Source organism: Hyperolius riggenbachi, chromosome 8 (genome assembly GCF_040937935.1).
Source record: "Hyperolius riggenbachi isolate aHypRig1 chromosome 8, aHypRig1.pri, whole genome shotgun sequence".
NCBI lineage: Eukaryota > Metazoa > Chordata > Amphibia > Anura > Hyperoliidae > Hyperolius > Hyperolius riggenbachi.
This window is the reverse complement of record NC_090653.1, coordinates 226475348-226493838: the sequence shown is the minus strand read 5'-3', so window position 1 is coordinate 226493838 and position 18491 is coordinate 226475348. Positions and strand designations below refer to the sequence as shown.

The 18491-nt window shown below is 40.4% G+C and overlaps 1 protein-coding gene across 1 annotated transcript; it reads left to right on the top strand.

The window, feature by feature from the left end:
• The first annotated feature begins 1023 nt into the window (after window positions 1-1023).
• On the top strand, window positions 1024-18250 carry LOC137527610 (blue-sensitive opsin-like). Its single transcript, XM_068248238.1, has 5 exons — window positions 1024-1516; window positions 8418-8586; window positions 11410-11575; window positions 14928-15167; window positions 15469-18250. Exons 1-5 carry the CDS (start codon window positions 1129-1131, stop codon window positions 15592-15594), a joined length of 1089 nt encoding a protein of 362 aa, XP_068104339.1. The 5' UTR covers window positions 1024-1128; the 3' UTR covers window positions 15595-18250.
• The last annotated feature ends 241 nt before the right edge of the window (window positions 18251-18491 follow it).

Sequence of the window (18491 nt, the reverse complement as noted above, 5' to 3'; positions counted from 1 at the left end):
ACCGAACAAAGTTCCTTATCATTTCACTGCAGTACCCTAATGCTAGGAACACACCACACAATTTTGTGTTAGATAGATGGTTCGATAGATAATTTCCGACATGTCCCATTTTCGATCAGTTTTCTGATCAATTTCACTTAGAAGTGAATGGAAATAGATAAGAAAAGATGACAGATTTGAATCGGAAATCGTTTGGGAAAGCGAATCAAAAATCGATTGGACGGAAAATAGACTGAAAAAAAACACATCGTGTGTACCCAGCATTAGGCTTACTGAGAACAATTTGGGCACAAAGCTTTGAATCTGGATGATACCATTTATTGGCTAACTATAAAAATTAAAAAATTAAGCTTTTCAGTATATAGTAGTACCTTCTGCAGACTCATCCTGTGTGCTTAGTACTGTGTGACTGCTGAGAACAGTTTGTATAGCTCGCTTATATAAAGGTAATACAGATATGAATTTGCTCGCTGTGTACTCCTGTTACTATGAAAGTCTTTAGAGTAGACTGACACATCCTTGTAACATTTCCTTTTAGCGGCTGCTGCTGTAGTTTCTCCTTGTTTAATCATAAAAAAAAATGTATAAACAATATTTATCGTTTATTGTCAGTACACCTATGGTCTATAGAGCTGACTTGAAGAGTTTGGCTTTTCTTATCTGAAACAAAAAGGAGAGTTTGACTTTAAAAATGCCAAAATACATGTTTATGCAGCTCATTTGTTCATTAAGCTATATAGGTATCTACAGGTGTGTGAGTGTATGAGATAAGTATCTTAAACTGATAGATTAAAGCTGTCCGCCTGTGATTAGGTGGCTTTAAAGGAGATTGTCTTGAAGATTATCCCTTACCACCTTCCCTAGCAAGTCCACCATAGCAGCTTGATAAATCACTAAGCTCAGCTTTTTTATTGTCCAATAAGATTATGCGGGAGAGGAACTTTGGGGCCCATGCCAGACCTTTTCTTCCTTACCTGACTATAAAAGACCCTCTTGCATGACAGCTGCATTGTTCTATAGGGGAGAGGTCCTCTGCCTGCACCAGTGGACCATCAGCGGTTGCAGCTCGGAGGGTTGCTTGTAGTCAACTTCTCTTCACCTGTTTAGTTAACCCCCCTAAGTTCCAAAATGAACAAAGGCCGCCCAGATATGAGGCTGGAGATGCCAGATGATTTCTTCATCCCCATTCCTCTGGAAACAACCAACATTACTTCTCTTAGCCCATTCTTGGTACCCCAGACACATCTGGGGACCCCGGGCATGTTCATGAGCATGTCAGCCTTCATGTTATTTACCATCATCTTTGGCTTTCCCCTGAACATTCTAACCATCGTCTGCACTGCCAAGTACAAGAAACTGCGCTCCCACCTTAACTACATCCTGGTAAACTTGGCTATTGCCAACCTTGTAGTAATCTGCATTGGCTCCGTCACTGCCTTCTACAGCTTCTCTCAAATGTACTTTGCATGGGGCCCTTTGGCATGCAAGATAGAAGGATTTGCAGCAACACTAGGGGGTAAGTATGTATTTTTTATTTATTCTTTACATCTACCTCTGCACTGGATATATACATTAAATACTTTGTGTAGTAGGAGAATAACTGATTCATATTAGTGTAGATCTCCACAATATGTTACATAAAGTTGTCACCTTAATTAGGGATGGTCCCACGGAGAAGCATGTCAGTTTGATCAGCTGATAAATCTGAAAGGCTCTGATTTGCTGTTATGGCTCTCTGGTTTAACGCATGACCATAACTAGCAAATCAGAGCCTTACAAATTTATCAACTGATCACATGCTTCTCCGTGAGTTCTAGGCAGGCCCATCCCTGCCCTTAATTATACCCGTTAGTAGTAAAGCTGAGGTTTGCAGTGCTTGTTTAGTTATTTTGTTTGTTTTGTTTTTTTTACTAATAATTTACTTTGGAAGACTGGTAAAGCAGATGTGTAGCTGTGAAAGGACTGCTTATCATTACCGAAGTTTGCATTAACATTCAAAAGGTGTTTTATGCCTACTGCTGTTTTAACAATGATAGTCAATTTCTAATATAGAGAGCACAATTCTTTTATTAAATATAGCACTATAATCTCTGGCAGCATTAACTGTGCAGCGGGTCTCTTTCCTCCCTCCCTGATTCATTCAAATAGCATGCTGGAGAGCTTGCAATCAATATTTTTCTAACGATACAAATAATACATTTAATTCTAAGTGTTAGTGTACTTATATTTTAAGTGGACCCCCAGTGTAGAAATAAAACCCACATTATTAGCACGGGAAGATGAAATTATAATAGAGTAGTAGGGGAAAAAAGTCTAAAAACTGACCAATTGTGCCTTAATATTCATTTTTTTGTTACTCATGTCCCCTTTCTGAAAAAACTGCCATGGCAGTTTTCTACCTTTGCAAAGACTGCTAATAGATTGTGCCATCTGTGGGAAGGAGGTCCCTAATAGGGTGGCCTGAGGGGTACTCTGCTTCTACCTGTGCCACTGAGCCAGCCTATTTCAGAGAGAAGTGAACAGCAGTGTGATGATAGCCACAGTATGTTGCATTTTTCACTTTGGAATAAACAGCGGAGGTCCACTTAAAAATGTGGTTTAATTAGGGCTCTGATCATTTGTGCATTATGTGTGCATTATTGCCTTTAGCTCTATTTAATAATGTTCACTTATTCCAATATATAAAGTGTATGTTGTTACGGTGTGGCTACACTAATAGTAAACTAGCTACAGTGTGCTGATCCCTGTTTGAATAAAGTGCTACTGAAATGTTCCCATCTCCTTTTAAATGAACTGTTTCATTCTCCTTCCTTCATTGTACATTGTCCTTTTGCTCTCCTTACTTATAACCTCTGAACAGACTGCATTAGAACTTCAAAACAGTCTGAATTAAATAAATTGAACCAATAAAATGCAGTTACTATTTATTTATTTTTTTATTAAGTCAGTCCAAAGCTGCATAAAACTCAAATTTGCATCAAGGATTCTTAGCAACTTTTTGACCATCTCTATGCAGAATGCATTGTGTCTTTGAAATTAGGGCTACCATTTTGCTTTCTACAAATTAATGAAATGAATTGACATTGACTTCATGTGACATTTCTAATGGCTACATTCTACTTCCCAGATTCCTTGAGATAAAATGTTTACTATGTAAGTTGACAGGAAATCCCATTCCTGAGATATTTCTACTTCCTGTATGTTGACTGTCAGCAAATTGGCAGGCAGTAAGGGGGAATATATCTGAGGAATGTTACTTTACAGAGACAAAATAAGCAAACCTAGCTAATTATGATCCAGAGGAGAACATAAAAGATCTTCTATTTATTAAAGACACACAGAGCTGAGTTACATTTTAAAGGTAGATTCCTTTTTTTTGTTGAGAATAACTGTGACTGTTTTCAATGTTTTCATTTTTGCTCTACATATTGCAGTGATTACTTGCAAACATTTTTTTAGCTTCAAAGGCCTCAATTCATAAAGGGCTGTGCATTCGGTATTTTAGACTTTTGGGTCCTAATTCATAAATATTTTCACAGGTGCGGTAGAAGTTTGGTAATTCACCTAAGCCCATTGACAAAAACCAGTTCGTTAACACAGCAGAGCAGTGTGGAGTAAGGTGCCACAGCTTAGATGAACCCCAAGAGACTTTACACATGCCCTGCTTAGGTGATTTTCCCACTAGTTCCTCCGCATCTTCAAACAGGAACCTAATAGGTTAAACAGCCGAAGGGCTTCAGGGGAAAACTGTTTTGTTCCATTCTCTCTGATAACTGCCTGGGGGGTAGAAAAGTTTGACACTCCTGAGAAGCCTGCAGGTCTTATCAGGTCTTGTAGTGGCTGAATGGAGTAAGTAGTGGCTGAATGGAGTAATGGTTAAGGGCTCTGCCTCTGACACAGGAGACCAGGGTTCGAATCTCGGCTCTGCCTGTTCAGTAAGCCAGCACCTGTTCAGTAGGAGACCTTGGGCCAGTCTCCCTAACACTGCTACTGCCTATAGAGCGCGTCCTTGTGGCTGCAGCTCTGGCGCTTTGAGTCCGCCAGGAGAAAAGCGCGATATAAGTGTTCTGTGTTTGTTGTTTGTTTGTTGTTTATCAACATCCGATCGGCGGGACTTGCAGGAGACAGGGGCTGTTTCTATTGGCTCCCTGCTCCTGTCAGTCATAGCTGTCTCTGCTTCTGCTTCAGAGTCACAGCTCCCAGCACAGACTCGCACTGTTTACTCCATCAAAGCTGCCGGTAATTTTCCTGGGCTTTACCGCATGTTATAGTTTTTATGAATTGACATTTACTGACATTTGTTGAGATATTTACCGCACAAGTCAGTAATTTGCCTCACTGCTCTGTAATTCAGCTTTTCATATGGTAACAGCCTTTATGAATTGACATTTTCCTAAGTGCTTGGTAAAGTCAACTGTTTTCTGCATTATCGAATGCGGTAATTCTTTATGATTTGAGACTGAGGCATTTCCTAGGGCTTATAACAAAAGACTGGTAGATAGGTTTGTTACTCACTTTCTCATTACTCATCTGGAAACTGACTGACTGGCAGCAAAGTGCAGCTAATTACTAATGCAGCAAGATGTACATTTCTGGTTCCTAGCAGCTGTGCTCCAAACCGAGTACAAATGGTAGTGTTACCAAGGCTGGAAAGAAAAATGTGAGCATTTGTTTACATGGACTGTCATATTTAATTTCATATTTCACCTTATAGTAAAGGAGCCAGTAAATAGAGGTCGCAAAACAGTGAAGTTACAGATTAAAAAATACCTTATGTGAGAACCATCATTACTATCCAATAGATAGTATGAAACAGTATGGTGTAGATTCTTTAGGCATAAAGGTTTAAAGCAAACCTAAACTTAAAATAACTTTATGGGACAATTAATTGTATGTGTAGCATACCCAGCATACCTTCCCACAGTCTTGTGTTTTTATGTTTAATTTAAGGTCTGTCAGTGTGACCTAAAATCTGCTCCAGCAAGTTGGAAAACAAAAATAAACTATAGACTCTTGAACTGTCTGTGATCTCCCCTGTCCTGTTATCAGCAGTGTTTTCTCAGCCAAATAGAAATGTTTTGACATCGGTCTACTTTTCAAGAAAGCCATGGCTGAAACTGCTGTTCCACTGTCTCATTTGTGTAGATAAATGCACTGGTTTATTTAACCCTTGCAATAAAAGCAAAAAAATAAACAAAAAGGGAACTTTAATGCAAAAGAGATCACAGTTTGCTCTGGATGTTAGATTGTGAGCTCCTTCTGAGAGCAATGTAGTGACATGCTTTGTTCGGTGTACTTTGTAAATGTACTGTGAAAATGTGTAAGTTCTATATAATACAATAGTAGTTGCTTTACTCTGGTGCAAGGCATGCTAGGAAATCACATCAATAGGGACATGGATGGAAATAAAAAACAGACCAAGTCTCTCAAACAAGCCAACACACAATCACGTCTTAACTAGATTAGACTTTAGATCATATATAAACATGTAATATATACCGTATTTTTCGGCATATAAGACGCTCCGGCATATAAGACGCACCTTGGTTTAGAGGGCAAAAATAAGGGGAAAAAAAAATAAACTAAACCTAGGTGCGTCTACACTGCCGGGGCGTCTTATGGACCTTTTACCCCCTAAAACTGCCTCTAAGCTACTCTATCTACACTACACTAATCCCTGCTGCCCTAACAACTAAACTACACAGCAATACAATACACTACACTACCACAACACATTAATACACTTCACTACACTATGATACACTACACTACCACAACACTAACACAACACACCACTGCAATACCCTTCACTACACTATACTACACTACAATGCACTGACACAACACACAGCTTCACTACACTACACTGTACTATACAAACACTAAGCTGCACTACAATGACATGAATACTACACCTGTTCCTGCCGCCATGCTCCTCTTCCCCTCGCTTCAGCCGCGATCCTCTTCACCTCCTCAGGCGCAGTTCTCGGATGCCACCTCCGCTGCCAGGTCCTCCGCTCCTGTGAAGGGGAAAAGAAAACATTAGTGGCATTGTCCCCCTCTCCTGCCGTGATCCGCTCGGCGCTGCCACTCACGGAAAGCTGCCGCCGCCCCCTCCGCCGCTACACGCCGAGCGTCCATCCTCTTGCCCTCCTACTTCCTGTTTAAATCACGTGCAGCCGCGTCATGCGTAGCCCGAGCGCAACGCGGCTGGGGCTACGCATGACGCGGCTGCACGTGATGTAAACAGGAAGTAGGAGGGCAAGAGGATGGACGCTCGGCGTGTAGCGGCGGAGGGGGCGGCGACGGCTTTCCGTGAGTGGCAGCGCCGAGCGGCAGGAAAGAAGGACAATGCCACTAATGTTTTCTTTTCCCCTTCACAGGAGTGGGGGACCTGGCGGCGGAGGTGGCATCCGAGAACTGCGCCTGAGGAGGTGAAGAGGATCGCGGCTGAAGCGAGAGGAAGAGGAGCATGGCGGCAAGATGGGTAAGCGCTTTCCTGCGCACTCTGCAACATTTTTTTGGGTGCATTTGGCATATAAGACGCACCCAATTTTTCCCCCGTTTTGGGGAAGAAAAAGTGCGTCTTATATGCCGAAAAATACGGTAGTAAAAATTAAAAAAAAAAAAACATTTGTAAAAACAACTATCATTTGTGCCATTACATTTCTTTTTAAAATGTTCGTCCTTTAAAAGTTATCATCCATGCAACTTTTGAATTTTACTCTTATACTTCTTTGGTCAGCATACTGATTAATGCATGAAAATTAGTCTGAGAGATAATTAGAGAAACAGCTTGATTGACAGATCCAAAAGATTATACAGTCACCCTGAGGAACAATGCTGTTTTTTTCTGGGAAAAATTACTTATCTTTCCTAGCACAGCAGAAGCTGCAAAGACAGTGGATTTAAACTTGAAAACATGACGTTTTGAATCAGGTTAATGCCATTTATTGGATAACTTAGTGGAAAACAAAAAGTAAGTTTTTTGCTAATACTGTATATACTCACATATAAGCCTAATTTTTCAACATAAAAAAATTGCTGAAAAGTTAACCTCTCGGCTTGTATGCGAGTCAGTGGAGCAAAACAGATGGTGGACCAGGTTTTGTTAATTGCAGAGGAGTGTAAGGATTGTGCACTAGTGATCCTGCTCTTGCCAGCTGGCTCCCTGCTGTGTCCGTACCCCACATCCCATGCAACATGATGTGCAGAGTGCACTGCTCAAAAATACCTGTGTCCCCTGGCTTGAGGAGCGGAGCTTGCAAGCAATGTGTCAGCGGTGCAATGATCGGGGATTCTTCCTGTGTGGCAATCACTGTCTCTCATATCTATGACTTCTTGAGACACAGCTGTATGATCCTGGGGCACATCTGGCTATGGGGAGGGGGGCTGACTTGCGCTGGGGGAACATCTGGCTACTGTGGAGGGGGCTATATTGGGAAGGGGGCTTATACGCGAGTCAATCACTTTTTCCTGGTTTCTGAGGGAAGAGTGGTTACCTCCGCTTATACATGGGTCGGCTTATTTGCGAGTGTATATGTAAGCTTTTTTCAGACAAAGTGAAGGCTTATTAGGTGAAAGCTTACTTTTTGCTTTCCTCTAAGTTAGCTAAGCGAAGCTGTGTGTGTGTGTGTGTGTGTATAAATTGCAAACTTTAACCCAAAGAAATGTCACCTTTGTTAAAATCACAACTTCCCCTAGATTAAAGTGCAGCAATACTGGGGGCTACATAATAGCATAATATCCAGTTCATTCTGTAAGCACCACACTGCTTTTTTTCAGATGACTTGCTATTTTTCCAACTGCCAAAAACAGTAAACGGATGCACACTTGTAGAAATGTGCAAATAATCTTTATTGCCTCATAGCTATGAGTAAGGACCAGTAGGTCTGAAATATTCCATCTTATTGTTTTGGCTGGTTGTGCCTGGTTTTATCTGGATACATCCATTAATAAAGATTATTTGCCCATTTTTACAAGTGCGGATCCATTTGCTTTTTTGGCTTTAGGGATCCAGCACTGTACTATTGCTGTTATTTTGAAGGGGTGAGCGGTGTTCCCACACCAATGATACAGTATCAGATTTATAGCTTGCACATAGAAGGTCTCTTAAGTCATATCTCCTATATTCAAAGATAAAAGAACAATTGGCAGATTTATAGCTCAGTAAGAAAATGAAAGTAAAACAATTAACTCCTTTCTAGACACTGTTTTTAAGTTTGATTTTGTTTTTAGAAGTTATAATGGTGTTGCTAATCTATTTGAGCGCTGGGAAAATTTTGACTATCATTCCACTTTGATATTATTTAATGTTCCAGGAGGATAGCAATCTCATCAGTAAGATGCTTGTATTCATATTCCAAAACGATGTAATTTTTTGTTGATTTCTTTTCTTTTGTGAATCCTTCTCTTAGGTATGGTCAGTTTGTGGTCACTGGCTGTTGTGGCCTTTGAAAGGTTCTTGGTCATCTGTAAACCTATGGGCAGCTTCACCTTCAGAGAAAGTCACGCCATGATGGGATGTATCTTCACCTGGGTAATTGGATTTGCGGCTTCCGCTCCTCCTCTGGTGGGCTGGAGCAGGTGCGTTACCTTATAACTATTGTCATTGCCTCTACCTTCATCTTGAATTAATCTGAATGATTCAAATGGAAATGTTTACCATTATTATTGTTTGTGGGCTCTGCTTCACACCACAGGCAGTTTTACCCTTCCCACCAACAACAATTTTCACCTGTCAATGCTCCTGTCATTCATTCAGCAATAACTTTTTCACTGCTTATCACACCTAAATGATCTGTAGCTTGTTTTTTCACCACAAATGATGCTTTTGGAGGTGATAGTTGTTTTCTGTAATTACTTTATTTTCGATGCATTTTAAGGGTCCGTTTCCACTAGTGTGGTGCAAATTCTTTGCGGAAAATGCATAAACGAATTCGCATGCGAATGCGAATTTGTATGCATTTGTATGCAAATTTTCATGCAAATTCGCATGCGTTTTTGTGTATTTTTGTAAGTATGAGATTTTAACCATGTCAGTGTCTGTGTGTTTTTACATTGATTTTATACGAAAACGCATGCAAATTTCCTATTAAATACATTACATGTGAATCGCACACTAGCCTTGCAGTGTGCGAATTCTGACGGCTCTGCGGTGCAGATTTTTTTCTGCACAGTCCACCGCACAGATTTCCTGACAAGTGGAAACAGGCCCATTGACTATTAATGGCTATGCGAATCTGCATGCAGAAAACGCCTGCAAATTCGCTCTAGTGGAAACAGGCTCTTAAGGAAAAAGCTAGGTAAAAAAATGCACTATTTCTCAAATCCCCCCCCCCCCCCCCCATAGTTTTAAAATAAACAATGCTATTGTAGATAAACTTGAAGAAGTGGCAGGTCCCATGAAATGTGTTATCTTTTTATTGGTGTCTAACAATAAAAATCTTTCCTATTACTTACCTCCACTCACTATATATTGTATGACAATTGGGGCACCTCCTACATCATATGGAGGGAGGACATACTGTATATCAAGTAAATTGTACTTCCCTTTCCCATGTATTACACATGCTCCCAACATAGGCTGTACCCACAGCAGAGGATCTACATAACAATGATAACAGGTGAAGGCAGATCTATTTTGCAGATACACAGTATGATACTCACTGGGATGTTGCTACTTTTTGAGCTAGTGCTTAGTGGTTTTATAGAGGCTTTTAAAAGGTGGCAGCAGTGATGTGGCTATGGAGCCTTGGGTCCCAGGTTGTACATTGCGGATTACTATCAGAATTGTATGCTGGTACCCGTCTGCAGTTTACTTCCTTCCTTCAGAACTGGACTATAGTGGTGAGACATGCCTGCACATGGGGTGGGAATATAAAGCATTCATAGTGGTAATCATTGCACCAATGAGGAGCCAATGCAGTGGCTAATGGAAGGTCCTAGGCAGGTCCCCTGGAGCAAGTGACTCATTGTGGTTGCAACTTCTGAAACCACTGTTCCTATGACACTGGGTACATCTATAGGGGTTTAGGAATATAGTGAACAATAGGGATGATCATTATCAATGAGATGCAAATTGTTCTGAAATGATGCAAATTTTTATGCAAATATATGCAGCTTGAAAAATGACCAATCAATTTAAATTAATTGGTCCATTTTCAAGCTGCATACATTTGCATAAAAATTTGCATAAATGTGCATCAACTCGGAACAATTTGCATATCTGTGATCATCCCTAGTGAACACGCATGCAGTATATGTTTAATGAACCTGTCACTCAATATAAGTGATAGTTTTATTAAAGATGTATGTAAATTGTCTGTCCTTCCAAATACAGTACATCAAATAATTAAATGAGACTTTTTTTCCAACTTTCTTGTACCACCTTTCCTCTCTCCCGGGTAGCCTGTTTTTATTTCATGATCAGCCCATCATGTGCAGCCTATTCCAAGCGGAACATCCACTCAAAGCACACTCCTCCCTTCCCCTCCCCATTACCTATCCCTTTGTCTATGTAGAGCAACCTCATGCACATTCAGTGCTACTGCAACCCCATTTCTTCCCATTTGTCCTCCTTTCCAAGTGCAAACCCTATGTGCAGCATCTCCCTACATCCATATGCAGAAGCCATATTCTTTAAACCTCAGCTCTTCTATGTGCAGCCTTCCATTTGTGGCCTTCCCTTTCCTTTGCATTCTGGTTTTCCATATGCAGCATCAATCTTCCATTTCCAACCACTCTCCTTGGTCAGCAATCAAGCTAGGCCACAGTCTGTATGACCTATGCAGAAATCTGCTCCTACCTTGCTAGGCAGTACTGATAGAGAGATCTGGCATTGGTGGCTTATTACACACACACACACACACACACATATTACCCCTGTCAATTGTAAACAATAAGTGACGTAATTTACTGAAAGAAGATGGGAAGTAGACTGGAGAGCTCCATGACTGGAGGAAGTTTTTCCACACCTCTAGGGCTGGTAATGTTCTGGCATGACAATGATATTTGAAGGCACCCCCCCCCCCCTCTTCCCTCACCACCAACCAGGTGCTACTATACCTCCACCACTAACATGGTACCTCAGGAGTCCTATTTCTCGGTCCCACTACCAAAATTTGTCTGTAAAGAGTAAATAATGTCACTTCTTCTTTTCACCTGACAGGGAAGAGTGGGATACTCTACTTCACATAGGCCAAACAACTCTATAAGGATAATAGTCTTATGCTTATTGGGAAAATTAGCTGTACTTTCATTCATAAGTACACTTTTCAATTACCGTAATGGATAAAAACACAACATCATTTTAGCACAGAGTTCAGTTTTAGATCATAAATATGAGCTCAAGGGAAACATTTATCAAGTGTTCCTCTTCAGCATGTGTTTTTTTATTGCTCTCTGCAGATACATCCCAGAGGGCCTTCAGTGCTCCTGCGGACCAGACTGGTACACAGTAAACAACAAGTGGAACAATGAATCCTATGTAATGTTCATCTTCTGCTTCTGCTTTGGATTCCCTCTGGCTGTCATTGTGTTTTCCTATGGAAGACTGCTACTCACTCTTCATGCTGTAAGTGGCACTGTAAAATGTGTAAAGAAAACCTGACATACTGCAAGAACTTCAGCAAATTTTGCTCCAGATTCTTATTTGCTTATGATCCTCAAGCCCTGTTCACAGTGTCGGACTGTGAAGAGGTAAAACTGAGGTAATCCACCTGCTGGCCAAGTAGCAGAAACCCTGAGTTATCACTCACAAGAGAAACCTGCAGCAAGTCTTTACTGTGAGCAGCAACACATGATTACTACTGCTTGGCCAGCAAGTGGATTTCCTCAGCTTTTCCAGCTCCCAGTCCGACACTGCCTGTTCAGAAACAGCTGATAATTATTATTTGATCACAGCAAACAGAGCCTCTCTCAGCTCAACGTCTGCCTGCATTTTGTACTATTATTTAGTATTTATATAGCGCTAACATCTTCTGCAGCGCTGTACAGAGTATATTGTCTTGTCACTAACTGTCCCTCAGAGGGGCTCACAATCCCTACCATAGTGTATGTATCATAGACTATGGCCAATTTAGAGGGAAGCCAATTAAAGCTGACCCAAACCAAACATTTTTTTTAATTAAAAATATTTAGTCGCACCACTTTAACACATACAAAGATAAATAAACACTCCTTTAAACCGTTGAGCATTTCAGTGCATGCTTTTTACCCTTCTCTTTTCATAACTAGGGTTATACTGGGGGCAGCCATTAGCAATTCCTCCATTGCTACTCCACCAGTTTGCTGGATTTTGTCCCGGCAATTTGAAAGGAAGGGAGGGGTTCCTCCAATAAAAGTAAAATATTTTATATTTGGCATCATGCAGCTGAAAAAAGGCTGCTATTTATTATTATAATTTAGAAAATAGATTTTATTTCTGAAATCTTGTATTTTTAATTTGGGTCCACTTTAACTTATTTGCATGTTTTTGGGATGTGGGAAGAAACTGGAGTGACCGGAGAAAACCCATGCAAACACCAGGAGAACAGACAAACTCCTTGCAATAGTGCCCTGGCTGGCGATTACAAACCAGGAATCCATTGCTGCAAGGCGAGAGTGCTATCTACCGTGAGGCCCTGTGGCATAGTGGATGACATGTATTTAAAGGTTTGCAGAGAAATCAGACTTGTGACAGCCAAAACATTTGCTCATGATTGTTATGGCTGCTGGTCTACCATTTAGCTCAGCTAATCTGCACATATTGGGGTATTTTCACTAAACCCTGGTAAACAGGTAACAGGCAAAGGCAGCACAGGTAACATTTACTGAACTGGGTATTTGCGTAACTCACATTACTCATGCAAGACCTACCTTGCTTGTGTTACAAACAATATAGTTACAATATAGTTATTGCATGTGTAACATGTACATGTTAAGAAATTTATGTAACTAGTAACTACCTACTTGCATTAGGCCTAGGCCACACTGGCACTAAAATATGGTCCATTAGCGGAATGGATCCAAACAGATGCTAATGGATCCAATGCTAACCTATGGATCCTTTCACTTGGTCCGTTCGAAGGGATCCATTCCACACGATCTGCTGGACAGACCTCAAGTTTGGATTTGCAGTAATTTTTCCAGATTGACGGATACGTCGCATTTACAGTGCGCTAAAAGAAAGGAGCGTCGGAGATGGAAAACTGATGCCTTTAACCACTTGACCACTGAGGGTTTTTCCCCTTCAGGACCAGAGCAATTTTTTTCACCTGTCAGCACTCCTCCCTTTCTTTCGCCAATAACTTAATCACTACTAATGACAATTAAATGAGATCTATATCTTGTTTTTTTCACCACCAATTATGCTTAGAATTAATTTATTCTAAATGCATTTTAATGAGAATAATAAGAACAAAAATTGAAAAAAAATCATTCTTTCTCAGTTTTCGACCATTATAATTTTAAAATTATAAAATAAAGTGTTCTACTGTGGATAAAACCCACATATTTTATTTGCCCATTTGTCACGCTTATTGCAGCATTTAAAATATTTCCCTAGTACAGTGTATGACGCAAATATTTTATTTGGAAATAAACGTGCATTTTTTCAGTTTTGCATCCATCACTAATTACAAGCCCATAAATTAAAAAGTAACAGTAATATAACCTCTTGACATACATATTAAAAAAAAATCCGTATTTTTTTTTTGTCATTTTTTTATGCAAAAAAAATATTTGGGTACTATAGGAGAGTGTGGGAGGGAAGGAGTTAATTTTAAATGTAAACGTGGGTCTTTTTATTAAAATAAACATATTTAGGTGTAATTTTACTATTTGGCCACAAGATGTCCTTGCACATTATTTCCTATTATCATACTATAAGTACGTGAACAGGAAGTAATGCGTGGACGTGATACTTCCTAGTTATAATGAATGCAGGCATCTCATTGATGTCGGAGATCCTTGACACGGGGACTTAGATTAATAAATGGAAACTGCATTCACATTCATTCATCTCCCCTCTAATGGGCGGCAACGAGTACCCACGCGGGAGTGCATGTGAGAGCGAGCGGCAGGCGCCCGCAGCAGAAGACAACGATCTACATCACTGGGATTTCAGATGAAATTTTCCAGGGTGTAGATACTGTATACTGCAGTAGGTACAGTAAGTGGTTAAAGGGATACTGTAGGGGGGTCGGGGGAAAATGAGTTGAACTTACCAGGGGCTTCTAATGGTCCCCCGCAGACATCCTGTGCCTGCGCAGCCACTCACCAATGCTCCGGCCCCGCCTCCAGTTCACTTCTGGAATTTCAGACTTTAAAGTCTGAAAACCACTGTGCCTGCGTTGCCGTGTCCTCGATCCCGCTAATGTCACCAGGAGCGTACTGCGCAGGCCCAGTATGGTCTGTGCCTGCACAGTACGCTCCTGGTGACATCAGGGGGATTGAGGACACGGCAACGCAGGCGCAGTGGATTTCAGACTTTAAAGTCTGAAATTCCAGAAGTGAACCAGAGGCGGGGCCGAAGCATTGGTGAGTGGCTGCGCGGGCACAGGATGTCTGCAGGGGACCATTAGAAGCCCTGGGTAAGTTCAACTCATTTTCCCCCGACCCCCCTACAGTATCCATGGATTCGTTTTTACACGGCTTAGTTTTCCATCTGTGCCAGTGTAAACGGAGCCTTATGATAATTTTGCTACTCAGTAGTGGTTTTGCAACAACAAACTTGCCTGTTACTCAAGTAACGTAGGCCTTGCATGCATAATGTGAGTTACACAAATTACGTAACGTGTTATGTAATTTGCATAGACTTCTTAGTATCTGAGCGCTCTATAATGTTTTATTTTCCTAATATGGTTATATCCTAATATGATAGAAATAAATGATTGTGTATTGCATAGCGATATTTTGTGCTTACCTCTAGTACTTGCTCAATATAGGTTGCAAAGCAGCAGGAGCAGTCAGCCAGCACACAGAAAGCTGAGCGGGAAGTGACCAAGATGGTGATTGTCATGGTTGTCGGATTCTTGATCTGCTGGCTTCCCTATGCTTCCTTTGCTTTGTGGGTCGTATCTCACCGTGGGGAAGTGTTTGACTTGCGTATGGCTTCCATCCCATCTGTATTTTCAAAAGCATCCACTGTGTACAACCCAGTTATCTACATTATCATGAACAGACAGGTGAGTTTTGTGTGTGGTCAACTGGTTTTACATTTTTGACATCCATTGCAAACTTTTGCAAACTTACACTGGATTTAGAGTGGGACAAGTTGTTTTCCCTGCTAGGCATGTATTGTCTAAGGTACTTTTAGGATGCCTTTAGTAACACCTCAACAACTTTTTTTTACTACAGCAGATTCTAGAGAACCATGGAGTCAGCATATTCAAAGTTGGAAGCAACAAATAAGTCATATTTCCTGGTTTATGTACGTTATGAACCAAAAAATATGTTCTTATATTAATAATGTTATCTTTTTTACAGTTCCGATCCTGCATGTTGAAGTTTATCTTCTGTGGAAAGAATCCTCTGGGTGATGATGAAGACACTTCTGCCTCTGGGTCTACTCAGGTGTCCTCAGTGTCCACCAGTCAGGTGGCTCCAGCATAACGTCAGAAACAAGCAACTTCTGTTCTACCACATCTGCTGCCACGGCTGTGTGCCCGAGAGGTTTCAAGGTTACACCGCCAACTTCCAAGATCCCCCAGTCAGCTACCCCAAAAACTGAAAAAATTGAATTAAATCAACCCAACCATGTAGCCATACCTTTATAAGGAATCACTTACGGTACCTAATTGTCCTCTCAGAAGTATGAGACTCACGTCTTTTGGCTTCTGCTCAGAGGCTATATCATGTCAACATTTCTCTTAGCTCATAGTTTTCTTTTGTAAAATACAGTGCGGTATCTTCAAGCAAAAAATAAATTTAAGATTAGAAAGTGATGTGTAGTAAGGGGAGTGGTTTTATGAATTTGTGAGAGCTGTTAACATTTTTATTAGCTTGATATTTTCTTATCCATAGCTAGTTCATTTCCACTACCAAAAATGTCTCCTATTTTTTGTAGTGGAACTTGAACCGGGCATTACTTTTTTGCATTACAGCAAAACCCCCTCCAGGTGATCATATATTTTAAATTAAAAATAAAATAAATATAAGGGCTCAGATCTACAAAGATGAAAGGACAAACAGAGTGATAGTATGGCATATATTGTGCCATTGGTATGGGTTGGCTTCCAATGTGCATGGTCTATATCACCTCTGGGCCTGCTATGCCATAGTTAAGCAATCCTACTACAACAATAATCCTTTTTATTGACCAAAACTTTTGTGAGCTTTTCTTTCTATGACCATTGGCACAAGCAGAGCTGGTTTGCTTGACAGCAGATAGGTATTCTCTTGTGATGGACCAGAGATTATGGCCAGTTATGACTGTGGGATAACATAAGGGTCTAGGCAAGGTGTATTTTAAATCTGGAATTTACAGAATGTCTCTTTAGCTCTTTCATAAATATACATAATATATATTTCATAAAACAAGATGCAGGTATACTCAAAGATGACTGGTATTTGAAGATATATTTTATTTGATATGTATTTGAAGATATTTTTTATTTGAGATTCACATTAAACTACAGGCTTTGGAAGTGTTGAGTTTTCTGATCTCAAATAGAACGTTTAATCTTTGATACTAACTTAATTCCAGTTTAAAGTATACCCAAACTGACATGATGAGATCTTCTTATCAGAAAGGGTCACACTGTAGTCACTTCCTGTCTGAGTCAGGACTGAGTCAGCCACTTACATACCTGATATTTAACTCTTTCAGGCAGAGAAAGAAAAAAAAGGAACACGGAATAGTTATTTGTGGGCTAGGCACTGTACATACACATGTCTATCTCCTCATGTCACATGTCAGTTCGGGTATCCTTTAAGGAGAGAATGGAAAATTCACTCTTTGGCGGAGTGATGTCCATCAGCAGGGCCTGAGGATGGATTTGGTGGGTCTCTAAAGCTTTGAATCAGGTTTATTAACAGCTTAAGGAAGCTGAGTAGTTCAAGCTACCTGGATTCTATTCAGCTGATTAGTGAGAGGCACAGAGCCTTGCCCCTGGACAAGTCTTTTAGACCAAAAGGTTCTTCACATTTCATCTATTTTTAAATTTGAGGTGAAAAACTAAATTGACTCCATGCTAAATTGTATTGAACATCAACTTACCTGCATTGTAAGGCTACATTCTGTGCAACTTCCTGGATCCTGCTGTGATTGTGCCTCCAACTTCCAATCACAGTAGCTATGGCCCATCCATTACTTCTAACTGTGCCCCAGCTTCTCCACTGGTGTAGACGCTGGCTTTTAGTTAGGTGTGACAGGGCGGCGTGGCTTTTGTTAATACAGCGGGGCATTAGCTGATGTTGCCCCATATATCTAAAAGAATATAATTTATGCACAAATCCCTTCTGGCCATTATATGATCAAAGTGTTGCAAGTGGTAACTGAAAGGCAGTACAAGGACTTTTGAGATGTAAGTTAATTGCACCTGTATTGAAAGGTAGGGTGTCATTCCGAAGTTTTTTTCAAGTTTGATCGTTCACTCACCATGCTTAACTCATGGCTCCTGCATTTTGTGTGCCACTTCCCTGGAACAAATATGCAGTAGTATGCAGTAATGGAGTCATTTCCAATATGTCTAACATTAAAAGATGAATCAATTTCAGGTTAGGGTTTATCAATCTTTATGAATGTTCATGAATGTTCTGAAGCTCTGGGTGGGAACGGCCCAGCACATGCTGCATCTCATAAAAAATAGCTGGAATTTGTATAGTATCTAGTGAGGAGTGATATTTACAATGTGTATTACTCCATTTCTGTTGGCTCTGAATAGGTTCAAGGATTGTATGGTGAAGGTGAGTGAAACATTAAGATCTGGATCATCATACAGCTGCATATGGATACCCATTGCTATTTTACCATCTATATATTATTTATTATGTTTTGTATAATGTAGACATCTTCTCTCTGGGGGGCATTTTAATAATCTGCCTAACAATATACTCTTGCCTCCCGTATGTTCATTAAACCTCCTGTTTCTGTAAGTCAGGCACTGTTCTCTATGACCCCAAGAGGGTAATCGCATGCATGTTCAATACTGTAAATAGTCTTCCTCAGGGTTTCCAAGCTTGTATCTGTAATTCTTTCTCTGTATGGAGTAGTTTAGTGATGGGTTCTAGACATTTCATTAAATAAATGTATCAGATGCATCTGTCACCCTCATTGCCTCCTGCCTCAATTTCTTACACTGTTGTTAGTTGCTGAACTAAATTATACTGAGCTGACCAGCTGAAGAGTCTGTAGGAAGCAGGTAGCTGATTCACAAGATTAAAATGGATCTCTGGGTGTGATAATAAAATGAGCTGCAGGGAGGACATTTTATACTCACCTCTCTCTTAAAGGTACCACTGGTCTCCCTCTGCTTCTCTTCCATAATCTGTAGGTCTCTTCTCCACCA